General features: G+C 49.1%; 2 protein-coding genes across 2 annotated transcripts in view; one reads left to right on the top strand and one right to left on the bottom strand.

The window, feature by feature from the left end:
- The first annotated feature begins 2,566 nt into the window (after positions 1 to 2,566).
- TPBGL (trophoblast glycoprotein like) lies at positions 2,567 to 7,957 on the top strand. Its single transcript, XM_054215481.1, has one exon. The coding sequence runs from the start codon at positions 2,590 to 2,592 to the stop codon at positions 3,664 to 3,666; it is 1,077 nt and encodes a 358-aa protein (XP_054071456.1). The 5' UTR covers positions 2,567 to 2,589; the 3' UTR covers positions 3,667 to 7,957.
- A 4,259-nt stretch (positions 7,958 to 12,216) lies between these two features.
- The window catches only part of PGM2L1 (phosphoglucomutase 2 like 1), a 41,965-nt gene continuing 28,241 nt past the window's right edge, over positions 12,217 to 25,940 (bottom strand). The window contains exons 7-15 of the mRNA XM_054193074.1: positions 25,540 to 25,733; positions 24,414 to 24,603; positions 24,080 to 24,177; positions 23,089 to 23,269; positions 21,635 to 21,728; positions 21,156 to 21,285; positions 19,678 to 19,867; positions 19,024 to 19,157; positions 12,217 to 16,714 (exon numbers count right to left, since the gene is read on the bottom strand). Coding sequence (XP_054049049.1) covers positions 16,612 to 16,714; positions 19,024 to 19,157; positions 19,678 to 19,867; positions 21,156 to 21,285; positions 21,635 to 21,728; positions 23,089 to 23,269; positions 24,080 to 24,177; positions 24,414 to 24,603; positions 25,540 to 25,733 — 1,314 coding nt within the window. The 3' untranslated portion in view covers positions 12,217 to 16,611. The remainder of the gene's footprint in view (positions 16,715 to 19,023; positions 19,158 to 19,677; positions 19,868 to 21,155; positions 21,286 to 21,634; positions 21,729 to 23,088; positions 23,270 to 24,079; positions 24,178 to 24,413; positions 24,604 to 25,539; positions 25,734 to 25,940) is intronic.

Genomic DNA, 25,940 nt, shown 5'->3' with positions numbered 1-25,940 from the left:
TCTCCACCCTTCAAAGTCAAAGGGTTCAGCTCCCTTTCAGCTGCAGAGAGCTTTGTGCTCTCCCATAACCTCTAACGTCACTCACCGACCGTGTTTTATGGCTTTTGGAGAGGGAGTGAAGGTACTCTGTCTCAGCCTCGGTTTTTATGGCAGATGCTCCTTCTCCAAGGAGCCACGGAGAAGGACTAAAAGGTGCTGGGATTTTTGCAGCCCGGCAGATGAGAGCTTGCCAGGACCTCCACGCAAAGCGGTAGATCTGGCCCACCAGCTGCCTTGTTTTCCGAAGCACTATTTATTCATTAAATAGAGCGATTAAATGTAATAAATGGGCCCCAAAGCGCTATTTTGGGGGAGAGGAGGCTCCATCCATGAGTGCTGCGGCGCTGGCTCAGCGTGACATCTGGCTCTCCCCACTGCCCCTCCTCCGGCGCCAGAGGAGATACTGCCCCACGCTTAAATATTTGATGGCACACAATTATTTGACATATTCCCGAGTTTATTCTTCTCCCCCCACCCCTCCCACAAACTCCTTTGCTTTCTCTGGCTGCTGTTAGACACCGTCACTTTAAATACAGGGTTTGCCCAATTTTTGGGAGCAGCTCAAGCCACCCAGATGCACCAGCATCCGAAATGGACTTGGTCCTTGCAAAATTCAGGAGAGCTTCAGGGAAGGGGAAATCCCAAGGCAGGGAAAAAGTCCTTTGGGAAAAAGAGCAGGATGAAAGACGAGGGCAGGGAGAAGGGGAAAAATCAAGACGCGAGAGAAAATGTGCCCAGGATGGAGTTCATTTAATGCGACCCCCAGCTCAGGTCCGCAGAGGTATTTTGGCACCCGAAGGGGGTCCAGCACCCAAATCCTGCTACATCCAGCTCCGAACACAGTGCACCCAGCCCCTGGCTGTGCATCGCTCCAGCATCCGAAAATCCGGTGCCCACCCCAACACCATCCCCCATGGCCAGGGGTTTGGGATCCCCAGGGTCACAGCAGCCTGTCACTTGCCTGCCCAGGGACGGCGGCAAGACCAAAGCAGGCTTTGAAGCAGAGGTAATATCTTTTATTAGTCCAGCGGATACAACAAAGAGAAAATAAAGCCGGGAGGGCACAAAGGACCAGCACTGCGTGCCCGATGCCCATCGGGTTTTTTCCAAGCCGGTCTAATAAAAGTGATGACCTCTGCGTCCCTCAGCATTGCTTCTCCCGGGACCACGGGTCCTCACGGCAGCTGGACCCCGTGGCCCCCCAAAAGCCAGGGCTGGGATGGGGACCCACAGGGGACAATGTCACCGAGTCCCAAAAAGTAAAAGCAGTGATAACTTGGAGACAGCGGTCACAGGGGTGCTGAGGGGTGTCCAGCTTGTGGGGCAGGTCAGGGAATGGGGACCAGGGCTGGAAGGGGACCCCCCCAAATCTTCCCTGGGAAGGAAAGGGACCGTGACAGCCCCCATCCCCCTCCTCAGGGCTGGGGGGGGAGGACAGACACGACACCGCAGCAGCCCCCAACTCCCCTCATGCTGGGAAGGGACCAGGACAGCCTCCAAATTCTCCCGGGCTCGAAGGGGATTGGGACAGACACAAAACGCTCTCTGGGGCTGGAAAGGGACCGGGACACCCCCCAAATCCTCCCCGGGGCTGGAAGGTGACCGGGACAGCCCCCAAGGCTTCCCCGGGCTGGAAAGGGACCGGGACACCCCCCAAATCCTCCCCGAGCATGATGGGGACCGCGACATCCCCTAACCCCTCCCCGGGGTTGGAAAGGGATCGGGACAGCCCCCAAATTCTCCCCGGGCTGGAAGGGGACAGGAACAGCCCCCAACCTCTCTCCAGAGCTGTAAAGGGACCGGGAAAGCCCCCAAATCCTCCCCGAGCTTGATGGGGACCACGACATCCCCTAACTCCTCGCCGGGTTGGAGAGGGACCGAGACATCCCCTAATCGCTCTCCGGGATGAAAGGGGACCAAGACAGTCCCCAAATCCACCCCAAGCTGAAAAGAGACCGGGACATCCCCCTAACCTCTCTTCGGGGCTGGAAAGGGACGGGGACACCCCCCCAAATCCTCTCCGGAGCTTGATGGGGACAGCGACATCCCTTAACCCACCCCCGGGCTGTAAGGGACGGCGGCAGCCCATGCCCCCCCCACACACCCCCCCGCCACGGTGGGGGCCGGTGCTTGCGAGCGATGCCGTGCCAAGCCGTGCCATGCCAAGCCGTGCCGAGCCGTGCCGAGCCCAGCCGAGCCCCCCCCGACGGCAGCTCCCCGCCGCCCTCCTCCGCCCAGTCCGCAGCGTCAGGCAGCCCCAACCCGTCCCCCTTCCTCCTCCTCCTCCCTCCCTTCCTCCTCCCCCTCTCCCCCCCACCCCCAGCCCGATTTGGGCAGCGGCGCGGCCGGCGCTCCCCGCAGAGCCGCCGTGTGCGGGCACCGCGCCGGAGGCAGCTCAGCCTCGGGGGGGGGCTGAAGGGAGGCAGGTCCGTCCCCCCACACACACCCCTCCATCACCCCCCCACACCCTTCCATCACCCCCACACCCCCCCACCCACCATCCGCCCTCCCCCCGACCCCCCCCCTCCCCTGCATGCCCGGGCAGCGAGCATGGCCCGCAGGCAGACGCGGGCAACGGGCGGCGGGCGCTGGTTGCCCTGGCTAGGGCTCGCCTTGCTGCCGCTGGCCGTGCCCCCGGCCGCCGCTCCCCCCGGGGGTTGCCCGTCCGCCTGCTACTGCGTGGCCACCCCGGAGCTGGTGCAGTGCCGGTACGAGAGGTTGGAGGAACCGCCGAAGGAGCTGCCGGTCACCGTGCACAACCTCAGCATCGCCGGCAGCAACCTCAGCATCCTGCATCCCGCCGCCTTCGCCGCCCGCCCGCTGCCAGACCTCCGCCTGCTCCGCTTGCGCCACGACAACATCCAGACCATCGAGGACATGGCTCTGCAAGGGTTGCCCGCCCTCCGTACCCTCGACCTCAGCCACAACCCCCTGCTCTGGGTGGCCGCCGGCGCTTTCGCCGGCGTGCCACTGCTACGTACGCTGCAGCTGAACCAGGCGCTGCTGGCCGCCCCGCTGGAGGACCAGCTCGCCTTGGCCCTGCGCAACCTCAGCCTGCAACGCTTGGAGCTGGCGGGCAACGGGCTGCGGGCACTGCCGGCCGCCCTGCTGCCAGCCGGCTTGGAGGAGCTGGACCTGCGGAACAATTCGCTGCAGCGGCTGACGGCCGCCGAGCTGCGGATCTTGGAAGCCCCCGGCTTGCGGGGCCTGCGGCTCAACTTGGGGGCCAACCCGCTGAGTTGCGACTGCGCCCTGCGCCCCTTCCTCGCCTGGCTGCGTGCCACCGCCGCTCGCGTGCCCGACGCCCGCAGCCTGCGCTGCGCCGCGCCGCCGCCACTCCGCGGGGCCGCCCTGCTGCGACTGCGGCCCGAGGGCTTGGCCTGCACGGCCAACGAGGGCGGCGAGCCGGGTCGGCTGGAGACTGCCTCTTACGTCTTCTTCGGCATCGTGTTGGCCCTCATCGGCATCGTCTTCCTCATGGTGCTCTACCTGAACCGCCGCGGCATCAAGCGTTGGCTCCACAACCTCCGTGAGGCTTGTCGCGACCAGATGGAGGGCTACCACTACCGCTATGAGCAGGATGCCGATCCCCGACGTACCAGCGCCATCGGAACGCCCGGGCTCTGATGGCACTCCCGGCATCCCACCATCGCCCCTCCGGCATCCGTCCATCATGCCGCCCCTCGACACCTCCGCTCCCGGCATCCACCTCGCCCCATCTCCATCCTCTTGCCATGACATCACCAAAAATTAGTTTCTGAGGACGAGCCGGTCTCGGGGATGGGTGTTGGGGTGCGTAGGAGTGGGGAGAACCCTCCCCGGAGGGGTCCAGACCGGCTCTCCCTGCCCGTGCCCTACTCGACCCCATAGCGCTGATTCCCGCAGGGGACTGGGCTGGATCCGTTCCCTCCATCCCAGCGCCCATGGGCAGGGGGATGCACATCCGGATTGGCCCTACAGGATGCCGGTGCTCCCGGGAGGCTGACGAGCTGCTTCCCGCGTCTCCTCTCCAGCGGCGGGTTTCTTCAGCGGACTGCGGGATGCCACGCTGCCAGCAGGGCTCGGCACCCCACGCACGTGAGTGTTTGCTTGGCACATCCCGGGAAGCAGCGGGCAATACCTGAAACTGTCCTCCTGGATGTTCCTGGAGCCTGGACTTGACTTTGACCATGTACAGCTCTCTTTCCTATTAGATTTCTATTTGACAGATGCAAAACTTAACTTGATTTCTTTTTTTTTTTTTCTTTTTTGCTCCAAACACAGAGGAAAACACACCGTCCAGCCGCTCCCCCCCCGAGAAGCGGTGTGCTTTTCCGTGCCCCTTTCTCCATTTGGTTTTGTTTGATGACATTTCCAGCTCTTCCCAGGCACAAAACGATGCAGCTGTGTAGGAAACGCCTCCGCCGGCTGCGTGCATGTTCCCCAGGGCGTGCGGGGGCAGCCCTTTTCCGACTCTAAAATATATCCTAGACTAGGCTGTCTCAGCACTTTGTAATTTAAAACGAGCGAAGCAAAAGCTCTCGACCTAGTTCACCCGCTCGTGTTTGCTTCAAAACCGTGCCTGTTACTATATCCTAGAGCAAATATATTGAAAGCTGCATCCACTCTTATCGTCTATTTTCTATAAAGCTTCTTGCAATGACTTCTGAATATCCCCCTGGCTGGGGCGATGTTACTGCGGTTGCTTTGCCGGAGGAAGGCAGCTTTGGGCTCCTCTGTAGTTTTGCTGGTGCTTAAAAACTTCTTTTCCTGGGCTGGTTTGGCGGCCAGGGATGCAGAGGGGTTTATGCACAGCTCCTGCACAGAGCTCTGTCCCGATCCTTTCCCGGTAGTGAGGCGGGGACTGGGGAAAATTATCCAGGTAATAGATTTCTGAATCAGTTTTTATCTCCTGGGTGGTTTGGTACCTAATTCATGAGACACCGGAGCGCTGAGCATCTGCAGACGTGGGGAGAGGCGGCGACTCGCAGCATTTCCCGAAACGAAGCTGTAGCTTTTGCAATGTGGCATCTTAAAATGTTGAATTTTGGTGCCGGGTTGAAAATGGATGCGTTGCATTTTGCTATATCTGCGTTTGCCTTTCCCCATCCCGGGATGCCGATCCGGGCAGGGGGGAGGATGGGGGCTGCATCCTCGCTGCCCCGCAGCCGTGCCGGGGCCAGCGCCGGTGTGTGCCGAGTCTTTTGGGATCCTGGACGCGGGGAGCAGCAAATACCCGGCGTGTTGAGTTTTTAAGTGAGAGTTTTGTGGGATTTGTGGTCCCTGAGCCTGTGTGTGTGTGTCTTTAGCTGCCGGGTGGAAACTTCTGCTGCAGAAAAGCATAATTATTTCCACCCCAGGCGTGCCCGGAGACCCCGGGAAGGATACAACCTGGTGCAGGGTCCTTTGCATTCTACCCCTTTGCTTTTTCCCCCATTGCATTTTCCCCCTTTGTTTTTTCTCCCCTTGCGAGCCTGGTATCGAGGCAGGCAAGCCGGGAAAGGGGAGGTGGTGCAGAGCCACGCGTCTGGGCTGTATTCAGGTAGGGATACGTCACCGAGAGTCAAAATGAGTTTTCCGGGTGCTCTGGACTGGTCCTGCTGAGCAGGGAGCTGGTTCCCCACCGCAGCCCTGTCCCAGTTCCCAGGGAAGCCCCAGAGACCCCCAGGCCTTGGCTCATTGGAGATGAGTTGCTCCGGCGGAAACTTGTTGCATTTTGTGAACCTTTTCCTGATATTTTCTCCCCATTTGAGGAGCTTGTGGGCTCCGGCCCCACCTCGCCACCCCACGCAATGAGTCACCGGGCAGGTTTAGGGGGGAGAAATCTCAGCCTGCCCCTCACCCTCATCTGCTTTCCCACTTCTTCCCTCACTTTCCCACCCCCGCAAAGCCAAAACCCAACCCCAGAGCAAGAAAAAGGGCGATGGGGTGGATTTGCCCCGGGCAGCGATTCCACCAGAGCAACATCAAATCGTGGGGACGGTGCTGGGAAATCCTGGCGAGATTTAATGTCTTGCAGCGAGGAGGAGGAGGAGAAGTGCCTGGAGGGCTTTGCGGGCAGATGGGTGGTTGTTGGACCAGGGAACACAGCATCCGCCTGGCAGCGGCCGCCGGTGCCTGGCGATAGATAATGGGAAGGAAATCTGCCTCCGGGCAGACGGAAAAGTGGCCAAACACATCCTGGCCCCGAAGCCCTCTGGCAAAGCGGGTGGCCAGCTTTGGCAACTGGTTGTTTCAGCTTTCCCTGAGGTCAAAGGGAGGGATGCAGTGGCTTTTTGTCCCCAGGGATGAGGATGCTCCTCCTTTCATCACCGAGCAGCGGGGCATTCGGATCATCGCGCTCCCCATCCTCGTCGGGTGCACCGAGACCCCCGGGTATGTGCGCCGACCCCCTTCAAAGAGGCAAAGTCCCATCAGCCCGGCGAAGGCGACGTGCGAGCGGTCAGATGCGGGTGGTTGGGTGGACAACCAGCTGTAGGAGCATCATTTTTGTGGCTTGTTAATGTTAATATTATTCTGTACAGCGCATAACCCCCGCATGACAAATCAGGAGGATTAGGGAACCTCTGGATTAGCGAAACCAAGACTTGGCAGCGAGCCGAGGCTCAAAATGTGCTTTTTGGGTTCCTGGGTGTTTAGAGAAACCCGGCTGCCATCATGTTTCCGTGCGGTCCCTTTCCGTGAAGGGTTTGGCGAGGGGGATGCAAACCTCCCCGTGCCCCAAGCCTTCGGCTGCTGCCTGAGCAGAAAGTTACCCCCACAGCTCCGTGAGCCGAATGAAATTCAGCATCTGTGATAGGAATCAAGCAAAGGATGCTCAGAGCCCTCTGCGGTGGCTCGTTGCCAAAAAACAGGGGAAAAAAACAAACCCAAAAGGGCTGTTTATATACCCTCTGTATGAGGTGCTTATAAGCTACCGGTGCTTTGTGACCCAACGTGCTCTTTCAGATCTGCTTTTCCTTCCTTATTTCCCCAAGTGCTTGGCTGTTTCTTGGGCCGATGTGGCCAAGAGGCAAGCAGTGAGATTTAGCCGAGGAGGTGGATGTGGGCGCAGCGGGATCGGGGGCCAGGCAGCCCTGCCTGCATCCTTCCTCCCCCCGCGCACCTCCTTGGGGGGTTTTAGGTGCTCGTGTCGCTGGACCAGGGCGTCCCCGGTGTGTTTTGAGAAGCATTTTTGCTCCAGTGTGGTGGAATTTGCTCCGTGGTGCCCAGAGCTGTAGAAGAGATGCCGAGCACGGTCTCATTTAGCACAGAAGAGGCCAAAAATATTGGTGTGGCGATTGCTGCTTGATTTATTTTTTTTATTAAGGAAATAACTGGGCTGGAGCATCATCATTGTCCCTACGCTGAGTGCAGGGCTGCGATGCCCCAGGACTCGGGCAGGGAAGAAAAGCAGCCACCGGCTGCCTCCCCCTTCCAAAAATACACAGAATTAATAACAGTTAATTCTCCCCAAGCAACTTCAACCCCAAGAAGTGTCACACCGGGCTCCTTCATCCTCCTCCTCCGTTACCTTCCCAAACAGGGAGGGAGAAAAAAAATATCTCTGCTTTTCATTTATTCCTTCAGGAAGAGCAAGTGGGAGCTGTTCCCCCTCATGCTTTGGGGAAACCGAGGCACAAACAAAGCAGGGACAAGTTCCTGGTAGCAGGGAAGAGTTTGGTCAGAAAAAACCCACAGAGTTGGGTTTCAAACCTCGGCAGGGTTCAATTAAAACTCTGGGCAGCTTTGGGACCTGCAAGCCTGGGACAGTCCCTGCTCTGTTTCTCCTTCCTCCGGCTCAGAGGTGGCCCTGCCAAAGAAATTTGGCTTAAATAGGATCCCACCTATTTATCTGCGAATTCTTCTAATTAGCCTTTTGGGATAACGTTGGGCGCCGGTACAGCTGAGCACTGACCTGCTCAGCACAGTGATGAGCTCCCAGTAGCAAGCAGGAGGCGGCAGCACCGTGGGGCTGGGGACCTGTCCTGGGGGAGAGGGGCCAGAGGGACCCACCTGGCCTGGCCATAGGGAACGGGGTGGCAGGTCAAACCCCCCCCCCCCAGCCCCGGTATGAACAGCGGTGTGACAGCACCACCCCCACCTCCACCCAGAGCCTGCCCTGGGGTGACAGGGACGGGCAGGGCAAGGATGGGGAGGCAGGGACGGACAGGCATGGGATGGGCAAGGGACAGGCAGATCAGGGACCCGGACAGGCAGGAATGGGCAGGGATGGGCAGTGGTACCCAGGCAGGGCACCTGGGACTGATCGGAGCTGTGCTGGAGGGGACGTAGCTCCCCCCACCCCCAAAGGGGTCTGAACCCCAGCAGCTCCCCCCAGGGCACCCCTCGAAGCTGCAGCCCCACAGCCTCACGCCCTCCCTGCCACGCAGGTCCCCAGCGTGGGGCCACCTCGTTCTCCTCAGGGTGGTTTTTCCACCCTGGTGTGTTTTTTCACCCGAGCCTGGCTCCGGGCAGCCCCGCGGGGAGCTGGCATCGCACAGCCCAGGCAGATGGGGAAAGACGTGTTTCCACTAATCTGCTCCAATCTGGATTATTTTTCCAAATAAACCTGCTTTCCCAGCTGTTTTAAGCAAGTTGTTGGCATGCTGGGGACAATGGAGGTGAGAATATGTCTGCTGGGTGTCCCCGTGCCACCAGGCTCCCATCGTTTGCTTGGACAGTGGGGACCAGAGCAGCTTTGAGGTGGGTTTCGGCATCGCGTTACCCAACTCGCGGGGCTGGGATTATCCCATGGCGGTTACTGCGGGCAAGGGGGGGGGTCTTCGCTGAAGTTTTCCCCTATCAAAAGCCCCTGAGAAATAATTTATGTTGAGGGACTGGTGTCAGCGCTGAAGCCCGTCTCTCCCCACCCCACCTCCCATCTGAAGCAGAGCTGGGATCTTCTGCAGCTCCCGTCGGGATAATAAGGCACAGAAACTGCCTCCAGCCGTGGATGTCTGGGATGATCCATGACAGCTCATTTCTGGAGACTTGGGGGGGTCTCTCAGAGAGCCAGGGTGCGCAGGATCGACCCAGGGCAGGCCAGTATTGGTCTCTGGTCTCGCATAAGGATGCAGCGGCACAGATAACCCCGCAGAGACGCTCCATCCTCCCAGCACTCGCCCGCCTGACATTTACAGATACCTATTTTTAGATGATCTTCATCACTTCTAATTGTTCAGGCTCCTCAGCCTCAGAGGACACATCCTCACCTCGGATGGAGACAAAACCAGTCCCCTCCCCGCAGCTCCTTCCCCTTCCTGTGGTTTTACACTGGTGTAACTGGCCCCAGGCCTTGGTAATGGTGCCATGTTACAGCTGCTCATGGCTCCATTCCCTCCCCACCATGGTACAATTTGCACAAACCTTCCTGCTTCAAAGGAAGCCCCTGAGAAGGACTTTTCTGTGCTGCCCTTTTGGGGAGGTTTCCATGTTCTTCACAAAGAGGAGCCAAGATCATCTCTGTAATGCACAAGAGGAGAACCTGCAGCTCAAACTCATGGAGACGCTGCTCTGCATGGGCACAATGAGCCTGCAAACCCATGGAGATGCTGCTCTGCATGGGCACAGTGGGCCTCTGAGCCCCAAAACCTATGGAGATGCTGCTCTGCATGGTCAGGATGAACCCCTGTGCTCCCAACCCATGGGAATGCTGCTGTGCATGCACACGACCAGGCCTTTTCCATCCCCATGGGACAAGTTTCCAGAGCAGAAGGACAGCCCCCTGACAGAAGACAGAAGGACAGCTTCGGGATGGCCCAAACTCACAACATCAGAGGTGGGCTTCCATATACCACTTGCAGCTCAGGCTTGAGAGAGAAGAGGAGTTGGGGACCACGAGCACCCCAGGAGCTCGGCTTGGCCCAGCCCAACTCCTTGTCCCTTGCAGAACAAGGGGACATCCCTGTGGCGCAGCAGTTATCAGGTGACGTTGTGTCATTGGGGTAAGGCAGCCTGAGAGCTGGGGGGACCCAAGGTTGCAGCCACGGGGCCCGGTGGACTCAGCTCCTGCCCTGTCCCCGCACCACGCATGGTGTCTTCTCTGCCCGTGGCTTGGCAGGAGCAAGAGCTGCCCAGGCTGCCCAGCACAGCGGTCGCACCACGGGAGAAGTGTCCCTGCCACCCCCTTAACAAGGACCCCGTGCCCCACCGGTCGGTGACCCACAAGCAAGGTCCGTCACCCATGGGCCAGAGCTGGTGCTCAGGGGGCGTGGGGTAAATTTGGCTGTAGCACTGGGCTTTTGGGTGGTATTTCTCTCTTGCTCGGTGCCTCGGTTTCCCTTTCAGGGAGCAGCACAGTTGAGGACCTCCCCTCGACCCCAGGGATGGGGTTTTGGGGGCTGCTGATCCCACTCCGACCCCAAGGCCTTTGAAGGGACTTCAGGTGCTCTGGTGTGCTCCGTATGTGCTGCACGCACATAGAAATCACTCCTTAGCTTTCCCCCAGTAATGTGATGGGAGGAAGTAACCCTCATCGCTTCTCGCTGCCCTGACACGGACACCGACCCACGGCCCCCACCAGCACCGTGTCCTCCCACGGCGAGATGGATCCAACCAGCAGGATGAAACCATGAGACACAGGCTCCTGAGATGTCTCATGAGTCCCCGGAGAGCCAAGCCCAAGGGACAGGCTATGGGGGCCGTGCTTGGCACGTTAGTAATTAATTTAGTTACTAAATTAACATTTAAATTGACAAGACCTGAATGCAAAGCCAAGACTCACCAGCCTCCAGCAACTGCGGCTGCTCCCAGCCTCATGTCCCCAGATCCACCGGCAGCACAGATGGACCTTGGGACCTCCACGCGATGCTCCAGTCCCCAAAACCACTCACCACCTGCCCTGGAAGAGGCTGTGTCCTGCTGGTCCTCGAGAGATGTCCCCGTTCAGCAGAGCCTGGCCCCAGGGTCCCCCCCATCTTCCCTGCTGAAGGACATCCCGCTGCTCCGCGCCCCAGCCCCGAACCCCGGGGGTGCCAGGCCTGTCCCTCGGTTGTCCCCAGCCTGTCCCTTGGTTGTCCCCGCAGCTCGAGAGGGGTGCAGCGGGCCAGCTGGGGCTCGGCACGGACTCGTGGTGACATCCAGCGCCCGTTCCTGCAATTACAGACCGGTGGAGCCCGCGGAGGCTCAGCCATCGCTGACCCCACCGGTCCCTGTCCCCTCCGGTCCCTGTCCCCGCTGCGTCCATGGGCGACACCGCTGCTCCCCTCACCCCCAGCCCAAATAAACCCCTCCATCTCCAGGTCCTTCTACTGTTTTCTCATTTCACAACCAGTCTGAAGGCTTCAGGGGTATGGTGAAGTCTCTCCCTGGAAAGCACCATCCGTGTCAGCGTGGCACAGGGGATAACTGGGAGCTAACTGGGGTGAGCTGGGAGGGGGAGGGCAGCTCTGACGTGGAGCATCAGCCTTGGCAAGGAGAAAAAAAACAGCAGGAGAAAAAAAACAGCGATTCACACGCAGATTCCCCCAAGATAAAGCCTGCAGCCATCGCTGAAGGGAGGCAGGAACCCTCCTGGACACGCTGCTGCGCCCCCAGGAACCATCTTACATCAACCTCATTAAATTTAATATTAAGAGCCAAACTGGGGTGGAATCACCTCCTGCCTCAGAGTTTAACAATGAGCATAAAATCCCCAGCGCAGGGTGATCTCCTGAGGACAGAGGGACCAGCAAGAAGGTGGTCCCTGTGCCCCATCAGCTCACCTGGTGGCACTCTACAGAGCTGAAACCTTTCTTTAGGGTGAATGCCACCCCTGGCTTGGACCCGCTCTGTCACCTGCAGTGCCCACCCCAGCTCCTCTCCCCCGGTCCCCTCACCTCCTCCCTTCTGTTGCTCTTCCTGAAGCAACTTCACCCCAAAAAGATCGGCCTCTCCTCATTCCAATTTGTGCCCCAAACATCCACCTCCCTTCCCACGTGCTCTGTGGTGGCATCGGTGGCAAATTCAGGTCACAATTAGTCCTTGGTGCTCTGCCCTGGAACACCTTCAGTGCTGAGCCCCTTGGAAATGGTGTCACAGGGGAGATCTCATCTAGCAGCAGCACCAGGATGAGCCTCTGAACAGGTTCTTCAGGAAGCGCCATTGTTCCCGGGGTTTTAGGTACCCGAGTGGCACAGGGTCAATATTCCTCCCACACCAAGTCAGGAACAGTTATCTGCCAGCTCGGGGTTTCGGGCAACAACATTTGACTAAAGAAGACCGAAGAAACACAAAGGATTGCTACTACGAAGAGAATATTTTATTACTTGTAACACTTCATTCAGCTAAATCCACGTAGCAATACACACAGAAATACTTCAGGAAAGTGCAAATTCTCACTCTGTATTTGTAATGTGCCCTAGTTTTACAGAAGAACAGACACCGGGTAAACAAGAGCACAGATCCAGAACTCCCCAGGATTCTAGCCAAGGAGATCGCTGCAGCTGCAGGTACATCCACCTCGTACAAAGTTACTCTCGAGCAGGCAAAGGGCAGGGGAGGATGGAAAATGGTATCGAGGCGGACTCTAACCATTCAGGGGGCACCATGCAGCCCCCCCCCCCCTTACTTGGGGAGAGAAGAGGGCAAAACCAGGGGAAAGACAAAATGAAGTGATGATAATATTAGTTTTAAAATTAAAGAGAATATCCAAGTGCTTTTTAAAGCCAACCACATGTTCCACCCTGCCCCAAATGACAGAAACCCCCATTCCAACCTTGCGGCTCCTCCTTCAATACTCTGAAAGTTTCACACAAACACACCCCCTGAAACTGAAACCCCTAATGCTTCAGGAGCCAAAGAGCGGATGCAAAGTGCTTACCTAAGTACCACTAAATCAGGGAATAACGCCAGGAATTTCAACATGCAGGTATCCTCCAACTAGAGGTACGGCAACAGCCTGAGAGCAGTCAGGAACTGCTGGAGGCAGGTAAAGAAGCCCCAGGCTGCTGCACATCGTAACGCACCTCAATGTCTGAAACAGAAACACATAGAACTAATTCTTAATTCACTCTGTGGATGACACAAATAAGCACTTCCCCTCCTTAGAAGGAAGAGGTAGGTATTTAAAATTAAGGAAATTAGAGACCCACTCAGGCAAGTTCCCAGTTCTCCCGCAGCCCAGGGGAAACCTGGCTCCTTGGAGCTGCACCCACCTGGGATGCAAGGGCAGGGCAGGGCAGGCACCACTGGCTCAGCGGCCGGACAGGACACCACGCCAACTGCAAACAAAGCAGGGGCTACGCCACCTCGGGCTGCAGCTAGGGCTGTGCTTGGAGCTCCCAGTCAAACTCTCCTGTGTTAAACACGCTCCCTCCTTCTCCCCCACGCAAGAGTTTATGATTCACTGCTGCTGTGGCTGGAGGCACCCTTCAGAGTGCAGGAGGAGAGACATGAATAGCACCTGAAGCTACTTAAACCACAGACTGGAAGCTGTATCACAACTAGAACAAAAAATTCAGCTACAAGCTCCGTAACGTAGACGTTCCACCTTGGCTGGCGGCTCTCCTGTACTTAAAAAGGTCCTATCCCAGCCTCACGGAAACACAACTTCACCACGTCTGAGTGAGACAGAGAGTAAGCCTGTGACATCAAAAAGGGAAAGGACAGACACAAGCCCTCCCAATTTTATTATCAAACGTTAAAAACAAATCACTGGCTGTGTGATTACAGTTTAAGCCAATGGCCTGCTGTAGACCAACCTTTGAAAAGATGTATTTTAACTGGAAGCGCCTAGTAAACAGCATCCACAGCGTACTTTGATCTATTACCTGCTTCCTACTCAAGTCTGAAAAGCCTTTGTTCTTATCTGAAAAGTAGTAAAGAACAGCTGACAACCGAAAGAAGATTGTACACAAGCCTAGCAAACTCTAACACGGTGTATAACAAAGTTACAGGGCAATAAAATAAGAGAATTACAGTCCTTCACAGTAACAGAAGTAAGGGAAGCAAGATGAGAGGGAGGAGATAAAGGAGGAGTTCCACAAATGGAACAGTATAAATATATCAAACAGTTCAAATACAGTAGGAAAACAACAGTAGCAGCAGCTTAAAAACAGCAAGTTATTATACCCTTAAAATACATTCAACACATTGTGCCTGTTGCTGTCATTCCAAAAGCACTACTACATCTACAACTTACTGCTCAACTCTATCGACGAGAAGAATCCCAGATACTTAACTCCCCGTATTCGTTTTCTTATTAAAGATATTTATACCATGAACAGTTACCAACTTCTAAGAATGCTGACTGGAAAACGTAATCACAATTTTCTTCCATACTGCATTTATAACGCTTGTCTACTGCTATAAAGCAGATCTCTCTGGGGCATTGCAGATTCCTGCTCTTTATAGGAGCATAAAAAAAAGGTAACTCACAAGACGTAACTCCTAACACTAACTGCTACAATACGCACACATAAACTATGCTTTTTTTACAGTGTTTACCTTTGTTCAAAATTATGTTCTAAGTCACTTGTTCTCTTCTGAACTATTAGTGGGCTGTTCAAAAACAAAATCCAAAATGCCCAAGGCTTTAATCTGCTGCCCGTGAAAAAAAAGACAAGACCTCCTCCAAATTCAGTGCAGTTGGGATCCAGTTCTGCACTTTTTTGTGAAAACTAAAGACAAAGCAGCAGTCAAAAACGCCTTTACGCCTTCTGAGACCTACCCAGCGCTGTACAATAACATGAGTATACTCTAAGCGTAAATGCTTTCACTCATTTTCCCCATCACATCAGTCAAATGTACAATCCAGAAAAAAAAAAAACACAATGTTTTTTGGTATTAGATACATTTCACTCAATTGCAGAACAATTTGGAAATATTTTCTCTTAAAATAAAAAATAAATAAATATCGGTGGCAAGTAAGAATTTGTGCAACACAGACCTTCTGCAGTACATGGACATTCATATACAGCAAAATACTTATCCACGGTTATAGTGCAAAGCTTCTGTCAGCATGAAATACCCGATACCCGCACGGACAGAGAAACCTCAGTGCTCTTTAAAGCCATCCAGACGCAACACATACAAAACCACTCGGCGCAATCCTGCGGCATCAAGCTGTAAGGGTATAATAAGATGGAGGACAAATTTAGAGATTTAACAATAATGGCAAAACAACGGCTTTAATTTAAGTGCATTTCAGGTTCTTCTCAGGTAACCTTCAATACAGCGGTTAAGTGTTCAGCTTTATCGACTTCTTTTATCTAATTACTGTAAAGTGATAGCGAGGAGATGGCCAGAACACCACTGACTTTATGCTGAAGGCTTATATTAGCAATTTAGTAGCACACATTAACGAGTATTTTTCTCAGTTAATCAATATGCAATTTTCTTGAAGTGTTCTTTCAGTTAAAGCATCTTCCATGGCTTTTCTGTGCCAAAACACGGCTTTTCTTTTCTGAAATCCTCAGTATCTACATGACAATTTCTGTATCAGTCTATTTTTTGGAAAAATTGATTAGCAGTATCATTTTCTGCTCAAGCAAAAGTAGGAAATAGATAACGGGAAGTTGTTAAAAATTTGCCCTGAAAGATAAAGAAGAGTCGCATTTGCAAACTGCTATTCTAACAGAAATTAGCTTACAACACATGACCAAAAAAATAATATTATTTAGTAATTAAAAATAATAATCAGCAGTGTCAGTGTCTCACCTCCACTTTCTTCTGGTTTTTTTTTGGTTGGTTGGTTTTTGTGTTGTTGGGTTTTTTTTTAAATACACAGTATGAATTAAAGCCATCAAAACAAAAAAAAAGTCACTAACTGGAATTTTCACTCAAAGTTACCGAATTTCTGGAAAAAAATTAAAAAAAAAAAGCTTAAGACTCTTCAGAGATGTGGGACCAAAAACTGGTTGCAAAGCCCATGGTAGTTAAAATGGGCAATTTAATTAAGGAATGAACAAGTTCCTATTCCTTTGAATGCCTTGGAAAGGCACTAGGTAATTCCAAACCCAGCCTGCAAGTGGAACTGCATGTGTTGCCACTATTGTTTCACTGTCAAAGTAAATATTTTAAGATGCACACAGGAAAGATACAATGCACCAAGAGCACCTTTAACAACGGAAAGATACTTAGGTAGCTGAAAAAATGTCATATTGAACAACTTGCCTAAACAAGAAATGCTAAGCACTGAACTCTACTTCAACATTTTTTGGAAATTAAGACCTGTAACAATCACGCACAACAGCTAGGAAGAAGCAGGCTTTTTTTTTGTCAGTTTGGAGCGCTCGCTTCCTTCAAATATTAGGACTACCCGATTTCAAAACCTTGTCACACAAAAAGTATTGAGTACCTGAAATGAATTTAAGACAAGATCTAGTGGTTAAGATCAGCTGTCTTAAACCCAGGGCAGTTTGTTTGCATTGCTGCAGGTTAATTAGTCTTTTGGTCAAAAGTGTAATAATAAATTGCGTCCTTTTCTCTCACGTACTGTCCTTATCCCAAATTTTCTAGCCCAGACTTTGGTGAAAAGCCTGACAAAAGAATGCTTCTTCTTTATAGAATAAAAATGTAGCTGTTTAACACACATACACACACGCACACGTCTTAAACGGAGTTCTGTTCTTGGTTCCTTTGTTTCACACGACGCAGTGCAGGCGGTCGCTTCTTTGAACACCTGTCAGAGGTCTAAGCAGAGCGCCAGATCAGTCCATTCTTATCAGGTTCAAGAAAATTCTCGATCAAAGCTTCAATAAGCTTCTGAAGTTCTTCTTCCAGCATGCTTCTGTCACTAGAAAGAGAACAATACCATGTCAGAGGTTTGATAAACAACAAGCATCTATTAAAAACAAGAAAAAAAAGCAAGATGTGATGGTGATGGACTCACTTTATTATGTTTCCTACCAACATCAACGTGTAGAGACTCCAACCTGCTTGCTTTAACAAGTTAATTTTTGGTTAGGGACTACTGCAATATTAATTTAAATTCATTTAAGAAAAGAAAAAAGTAATCGCCACTAGAGGGCTCTAGCAGAGCGGAGACAAGAACTAATGACCGCAAAACCAACGCAAGACTGGTCAGACACAGACTCTAAATGGATTAAAAAGTAAGAATGAGCTACTAACAAAAAGATAGATACCCTATGTTCTTTTCTAGATGGCATTCAGATGGGTATCTGATTGTATTTTGACTAAAGCGCAGGATTGAGTAATCAGGCAAAGTGTCACCGCTCACAAGAGGACACTGTAATATACTGATCCCTTCCCTATTTAAATGCCCAGACATTCATTCCAGTAAAAAGCCAACATCTACGTGCACAAATACTAATGCATTGCAACATTCCTTTAAAAATGCATAACCCCTCTCCTACGTCCAAAGTCTCACTGGAGGGAGAGGAACTCAGTCTGTTTTTTAACAGAGAATAGGCAAAACAGGCTTATTTACATCTGCTTTGTTCATTTGGGGAACTGGTGCCCTTCAGGTCACCACTTACTTTAAAAGAAAGCACCCCAAAATGCTGCAGTAAAACTGACTTTTCTGATGTTCAGCTTTTAAGAATAATCAGTAACCAGCAACTCAGAGAAATATTTGCAAAGCTATGATGGAGAAGAACGCCTTTTGAGGTTCCTACAGACCATTTTACGCCTTGAATCAGGCAAGCATGAAAGCTTTTCAATTTTGCATTCCAGATAGTAATTGCCATTAACCACAGGTATTACTAAAATTAAAGGTCGATGTATTTTTCTGACTTACCAGAATGAACAGCAGCAGAAGCCCAAATGAGGCATCAAAGCATCCTCATGTACTTCGTTTCTCTCTTAGTTGTCTGGCCCTCACTTGTGTTAAGATTAGGTTAAGGGCAATATTTCTGGCATTTATTTCTTCCTTGTCGGTGGAGCTGTTTGCCTCAACTATATCTTATCTTTTCTTCAGTATTTACACCAAATGGTACATGGCCCACTCCCAGGTGTAGGGAACCATGTTCTAACTGAAGCGAGAATTTCCATATCCGTGTAACAATGAAGCGTGTTGATACGCCAGACAATCGGAAAGCTCTCTGACCAAATAAATACAGGCTTCTGGCAAGAGCTGCCATTCATAAAACTGGGATGTAGAATTCCTACCACTTCTCCGACCTGCTGTTATTCCACGATCAATTCAGAACAATTTAGAAACATGACTCAAAAGATGGGCTGTAGCTGCATTAATACACTTCACGTAGTAATAAACTTTTAACTAAACTAAACTAAAATTAAAATTTTAAAGAATATTTAAGCAGCCTCTGGAAATCTGTCTAGGCATGGATCTGTGTTTCCCCTCCCATGCACATTTTACAAGCAAAGGCAATCTGCCACTCACTGTCCACTGACTGCCTACATCTGACCAAACCGTTCAGTGATAAAAGCACGCTCGCCCTGAATTCCTGCCAATAAGTAGAAATAAATACCGCATCAGAGATCCCTTTACGTCATTTTCAATTCTCTGCTCCACAGGAACATTGGGACACAAGTCTAAAGGGAGCGGTACTCACAGGATTTAGGTTAGGAATCCAGTTCAAGAGCCTGCTTTTCTTCGGTAGCTGAACTAAGAACCTAGGCTCCTCAGTCGCACTCCTGATTTCAATGGTGTAAATGTACCATTTTGGTTTTTTTTTTTAAACTGGAAGAAGCTTAATCCAGCTGTCTGTCAAAAGGGGACAGACCTCTAGTTACTATCCAGTAGCTCAGAGCAACACAGCAGATTCCCAAATGCAACAGGAATCCACCTGGGTTTAAGCATACTTGCCAGCAGCAGCACAACTTCATCACTTTTTAAGTGAAGTGAATTCTAAGTGAATGAGGATTTGCGTTAATAAAAGAAGTCTCCTACTGTAGCAGATGCTGAAAATTCAATTCTTTGTCTTATCCACTACAGAGGGGATCCCTTATGAGCAGGAATGTGCATCACTGGCCAGTTTAACAGGCTGGAACAGTCAGCTGAGGCTCAGGTCTCCAAGGAGGCAGCAGAGGAATCCCCCTCCATGCAGGGACAGATGCCCAAGTACTGACCTTTGAGCCCGAAGGCATCTTGCAACGGGTGCATGTGGCCTTGCTACTGACCTCTGCTCCGGCAGCGCGCACATCTCCGCGTAGTACTTGATCTTTGGTTCTGTTCCACTTGTCCGAAGGGTGGCAACACAACCATTTTGAAATGTAAAAGTGATCATCTGACTGCTTTTACTCACTGGCAGCACCTACATAAACAACAACATTTTATTACAGAACCCCCCAACTACCACAAAAGTGGGGGTTTTTGGTTTGGTTTTAAAAAAAATTTACAATATTCAGTAAATATAAAGCTAAATAAACATGCTGAAATCCCCTGCAGGTGACATCCACCAGCCAATGCAAAGACTAGAACAAGTTATTTCAGCCCGACACGTCTATCACCTAGATCAGAGTCAGTATTTCAGGATAACGTTGGAAGTCTAACATCTGGAAGTCTGCTAGATAGCTTAAGATCTGCAGGAGCATCAAGCTCACTTCAACTAACAAAGTTCATTCATTGTTATATCAAAATAGCCAATGCAACAGACAAGCCATTTCATATTTAAGCAGTGTTCTCCCAGTAAATGTTATTAAGCAGTTTTAATAGATGGTGGTAATTATACTGCCATCTTAGTTGACATAGTCTTTCTGCATAGTTCTTGGTGTATTTAACTTTCAGTCTCTTCAAAAACAGAACCGTTCCTGCAAAAATACTTTCTAACTCACCGATTTTTCATTTGGCTGGCTGCTGTCATAGCCAGTGGTAATATCTCGTACATGTAGTATATTGTAAATACCACAAAATTTTGGATAAGACTGAGGGGCATCGAAGTTCCGCAGTTTCTCAAATATCCTTTTGATAGTAGGAGGATCATAGCACAAGAAATAGGAAGTCTTTGATATGTGATATCCATACCTAGAAGTAGATTAACATTCACAGTTACAAGATTCAGAAGTTTTCTGCACATTTGGTATCTAAAGAAAGCCCCCGTTTGGAAAAGCAGTAACAGAAAAAGAATGCAGTTCTCACAGCTGTGAAAGCAGATAATTATAGGCAAATGTCTGGACTCTGAAACAGATTTCACTGTATTACTCAGATCATCTCAAGCTATTTTTAAATTCAAGCAAAGGTTTCAGCTCCAAAGAAATAAGAGCTAACCATTTGGCTAAGTGCGGCCTAGGTAGCCCTCAGGAAATTAATGTGCAGTATCATTCCCACACCATCAAAAATTGTCTGCTGTAGCCACACGAGCAGCCACAACTACAGATTATTTCAACAGCCTCTGAGGAAGGTGACCGATTATTTCACCCAAGTTAAAACTACTATCCCCAAGCAGACCTAACGCAAGTGCTCACTAGGTGCAGCAACCATGTTTGCACGCTGAAATGTAGTTGTTCTTCACTATATTCCACCCACTCCCCATTCCACAGAGACTCTTCTCTGCAGCTTAAAAAAATTAGGAGTGACTGGGAGATCATAGAACGGTTTGGGTTGGAAGGGACCTTAAAGATCATCTTGTTCCAACCTCCCCACCATGTCTCATTCAAGTTTCTAAGGAGCCACGGTCTGTCTTTCTGCTGGGCCGGCAGGAAAAGGAATGGCATATATGATTTACTGTAACTGTGCCACTAATCCTGTTAGAGCACAGGAACTTCTGCTGGTGGGCTGGGCTTATCACAGTATGACTTTTAATTCTGACATAAACATATTCCTCGTTTTCTTGCTGTGAATTGTGTCCATAGCTATTGAACACAGACCATGCCTTTAACATCTGTCCTGTTACAAATCTCTGCAAGAAAAGCACGTGGTCTTCTAACAATCCCCAGACTGTGTGTCAGTGAAAATATTAAGTGTTTAAAGGGAGGCACACACACCACAACTAAGATATAGCTACCCATCAGAAGGTAAGATAAGTTACGTAGCATGAATCAGAGAGAAAAGTTTGCCCTGGTGGATCCATATGCAAAATTCTACTCTCTTACAATTTTTTTGCAGAAACACGATAGAAAGGGCCTCTTTAGTCCTGTGGGAGATATGGCATTCAAGCAGTATCTGTAATACTGAAGACTGCAGTCCACCATAGCACCAGAAAAAAACAACTTACAATGAGAAAACATCCGAGGGACACATTAAAAATATTTACTAGACTACTCCCAGCTCCAAAATAGTTAAGTAGAACATACGAATGAAAAACACAACTTACGTTTCATAGATCTCAATGAGTTTCTGTGCTAGTGTTAGGTTCTTGCCCTCCAGGTAGGTTGCCATTTCAGCTATGACCACAGCTGCGCTTACACCATCTTTATCCAACACTGATGTGCCACACATGAAGCCTAGAAATAAAAAAAAAAATGATTGTGGAAAAAGAACCCGACATACTATTACATGAAGGCCATGAAGCAACAGTAGTTTGGCATTTGGCACTGGCATCTCAGGACTTTCAACCTGTATCAGAAGCGGTTTGTATCAGGAAACTGCAGAAGCACAGTATCAAAATCAGAGATCCATATATCATTTATTACAATAGTTGTCAAGTTGATGTGATGAGAGCAAAAGGCCTGTACTAGTAACTACAAAAGACAAAAACAAAGCATTTTTGTATTTCTTTTCATGACTAAGACCACTCCTTTTGAGGCGCATTTTCCCCCCACAGTTGAAATTTTATTATATTAACACACATACCAATAGACTCTTCAAATGCAAAGAGAACTTCTTTTCCATTATCTAGGAGATCTTTTACTCTACTTCCAATCCATTTAAAACCAGGGAGTGTTTCCTGAAACAGAAAAAAGAATGCATTAAATACATGTTTTCTATTTAGTTCCAGGTTCAAGAAGATAGTGTAAGCCACTATTCTCCCTTCACTTCCAGGGTGCTTCCTCGAATGGGAATCTTGTGTGCTCGACTTGGAAGTTAAGAAAAAAAAATTGATGTCTCAGACTTTGAAAATAAAATAAAATTAAAAATGATGCATTCTGAGTTTTAGGGTCAATAGGAAAGACTGCAGAGTCAAAACACCAAAGCTTAAGGACATTTTTTTTATTTTCTTGAAATAATTTCCCTGAATTTAAATCTAATTGATAACAGAATAGAGACAGTAAAGACAAAGATTAGACAAGTTGTATCTTCAACATGATGAATCTAAGGCAAAGAGTCACTGGACGAGTATTCACTAGTAAAACGCTAACTAGGACACGAATATCAAATCAAGGAGTAAGTGTGCCTGAGAGACTGTGACTCTGAGATCAGATAAGATCCTCCATGCTGCGTATCAGGTCAGGCAACTGTACAAAGGTATTCAGAAGGAAAAGTTACAGAAATATAAACAGCAATTTTGGGTGATGGGAGGGAAGAGCACTGCCTGTGTTCTTCAAATCATGCAAAAGCAGTCAAAAGCTTAGAAAGTCCTTCTTGGAGAGAAGAAAGGCACAAAGAGGGGAAGCTTTTAAAGGAGACCAAGGGGTTCTGTAAATTCCTAGCTGTTTTCCAGTCAAACATTCAACAGTCTCAGAAATCAGAGCAAGCACTTAATTTGAACACAGGAACTAAAATAATCACTGTCAGTCTGCAGCGGCATCCCCCCATTTTCTTTTTTAGCAAGTCCTTAATGAAGCTACATTAAAGATCTGTCTGTCTGTCACAATTTGAAGCAAAACCAAATTTAAAACCTACTAGTGATCTGGGCACCTGAAGGAAGTGTGTAACCTGTAAGTGTTTGTTACAAATCCATCAAAAAGCACTCCATTTTTGTAGTAAACACACCAAGTTGCACACACTTTCATTCTCTCACACAGAAGAACTTCTCTCTAGGAAACCAGACAAGACAAAGGCTTTTCTATTAATTTAGGTTTTAATTTGTGTCACCTGTTACAGCTCCTTGCAGTTTTGTATAAATTGATCTCACAGTCTGCATTCACGGTAAGGTGCATTGAGAAACACTGCAGATGCTGAAATCAGGCTTGTCTAGGTACAACAGCATTCTCTGCAAGTTGGAACGCATTAAAACTCCCAGCCACAAGACTGGAAGTTATCCATCTATTTTTCATTTCGTAAAGTCATTAAGTGGGAGGGCAGGTGGAAAACACGGCAATCAGATTTTCACTCTGCCAAGACGACATCATAAAACCCACACTTACTTCAAAGTGAAATCCCTCTTTAAGTGCAATTGCCCTCAAAATTTTCGAGGAGACTGTGGTCGCTAACATGTAAACATTCTTCACATCAGCATCTTGGGAGCAGTTCTCCTTCCAGCAAGAAAACATCCACCACCCAAACAAAGCTGCCAGCTCGTTGCCGGTGAACACCTTCCAGCAGCCACTGCGGACAGGATAGAAATTAGAAGAGCGTTTTCACGTTTTTCAGAAGCATCCATGCAAGGGGAGATGTTTTCTGCAGTCACTGGAACAACGGGGATCTGAGCACACGACTGACAAGCTGCTCTATACGAAGCCACCGTACTAACAGGACTCCACATTTATCACGTCTCAATGATTTACAAGCCCAGTGCGTTCTGTTAGCAAGCAAAGATACAAATCAAGTATCCTTACTGTCAGCTTGAAAACAGCTCAGGTCTTTTTAATTTATCAAACACAAGTATAGCAGTCTATACATTGCAGTCAGGCAATGCCTGCGCAACTGCGCATTATAGACAGTTACTTACACAACGATCAGAATTTTGGCCTGTTAGTGGAAGAAAAATAATTTCTATTCAATATGAAGCAGCCAGGGAAAAACAAACAAACAAACAAAAAAAAGCCCACAACAGCTAGCTCTCCCAAGGCAGAATCTGTTTGCCTGACAGAAGTGAAAAAACAGTAACAACAAGATTTAAGTGTTTTTAGTAGTCACGCAACTTTTCAGTTACGTTTTATTTGGCCATTTACTGTAACACTGGTAAGTATTTAATCTAATATTTTCTGAGTTATTAACTCATTTTATTTAAAATACGTTATTTCAGGTGGAGCTATACCACAAGATGAAGCTAGCAAGAAAAATATCCAAATAGCTAAGTCGCAACAGGAAAGAGCGGGCTGAAGGCGTGTGTGCCTGTCTACTATTGGGGGACATTTTGGGATTTTCAGTACCTTTTCTGCAGAAAGAGATAAAATAAAAGATCCCATCACTTACTTCTCCTGCTGTTCTGCCACTGCTAGTCTATCTGCATCTGGATCAGTGGCCACTACTACTTTAGCATTTTCTTTCTCTGCAAGCCTCAGTGACAACTCCTGGTGGGAGAAGAGGGAGGGGGGAAAAAAACAGAATCACAAGAGCAAATAAACTCACATTTTTCCTACTTACATATAACGTGCAGTGAAAGAAAAATCTCATATGGATTGCCCACTGTATTAATACAGCTGAAAGCCAGGTACTCCCTGTTCTCTTCCCCTGATTTGTTTTTCACAGTATCATATCCAAACGGAGGAAAGCTCATAGAAATCTGATGATGTAGAAACAAAAATACCAGCACAGATTCTCCTTCTTCAGGATTTGGGCATTTGACGGTAGAGAAGTCTGGATCTGGATCTTTTTGTTCAGGTACTGGAATGGGGGGCTGAAAGCCAAACGCTTTAAAAGCCAACTGCACGTAGTCATGTCCAACTCCATGAAAAGAGGTATGAACAAACTTCAGGTTTGTCTGCACATTTAGCTCCCTGAGAAGGAAAAAAGAATTTCAGTAAGGTTTTAGTAAGACTACTTTCATGCGGGAAAGCAAAAGAAAATGCAATTACACTTTGTACTATCCTACTGATTTCTCCATTAATTTCAAAGAAGGAATGAGTGAACTTTCCTTAGAAATTGCTGGTTTAGAGCTGCTTTTCCTGGAAAATGAGAAATTTACCTTCTGCTGAATCAGCTGAAAGTCTCCCAAGAATGAACTGTTAATTTCTGCATCAAACTTGAGCTCTTCCAGCACCATGAAGATCTTACTCCAGCTCTTCAGGGCCTACATTATTCATCCTCCTCCTTTTATTCTTGTCTTCTGCCCCTCCTAACCTTTACACTTAATCTTCTCACCTCTATTCCATGCATATAGACCTCACCTTTACTCTGAATTTCTGCATTTTATTCAGAACTCTGAGCAAATTCATTTGCATAAAATGGTTCACATTGGGGTGCTTTACCGCAGTCTAGTATCCAAAGGCAGGCTGCTTTATTGTCAAGAAGTATGGTTTAGTCCTAATGATGGCGACCACCTAATTTAATGACACATCAGAGAAGGGATGGGGCGAGACAGAATGGGGAGATAACCGAAAATTATTCCCACCATGAAGGGCACAGAGCAATGGCCCCAAGCAGACCGTGACGTCTGTGGCAGAGTGAAGCACCCAGCTTCTGTGAACCGTAAAGACAGAAATCAAGTCACTAATTTGTGACGATAAAAATCACTACAGGCAGGTCCAAAGCTATTAAAATTTTGGAAGACAGCCCATGCCCTATACCCAAATTGAAAGTGTTTATGTATGGCAGCATCCCATGCTTTATTACTGAAGTCTATCTGTCAGCAGTCAGTTTTCCACATGTAACCCAGACTTAAAAATGTAATTACTTTAAAATACAATTTAAGTACTTTTTGTTTTATACAATACCTGTGATAACAGATCTTTCTCAGATCCTCCATGTAACAGTCACAAATTTTCTTCAAAGGATCCTGTCTAAGGGGACTGGTGTCTACTAGATTCTCATTCCAAGAGCCATTCCATGGTTCAACACACTCTTCTATACATTTTATAATTTCCTTATCGTGAGGAGAGGTGATCTGCGCTCCATTTTCCCAATAAACCTGGTATAAGTTTAAAGAAAACAAGACACGGTTTATTTACAAAGATTATCAACTTGATAAATTCTTTTAGCTACACGATTCTGCATACTTCCTGCTTCTTGAAGTCACACAGAAAAGGCCTCAATTCTTGAAAGCCATTTGGAATCATATCGTTTTCAACTGTAGTTATATAATGATAGCTACTGGACCTATTTGTGGTCCCTATGG

The sequence above is a fragment of the Rissa tridactyla genome, chromosome 1 (assembly GCF_028500815.1).
Source record: "Rissa tridactyla isolate bRisTri1 chromosome 1, bRisTri1.patW.cur.20221130, whole genome shotgun sequence".
Lineage (NCBI taxonomy): Eukaryota > Metazoa > Chordata > Aves > Charadriiformes > Laridae > Rissa > Rissa tridactyla.
Note: the sequence above shows the minus strand (reverse complement) of the source record. Positions and strands in the feature narration are given on the sequence as shown.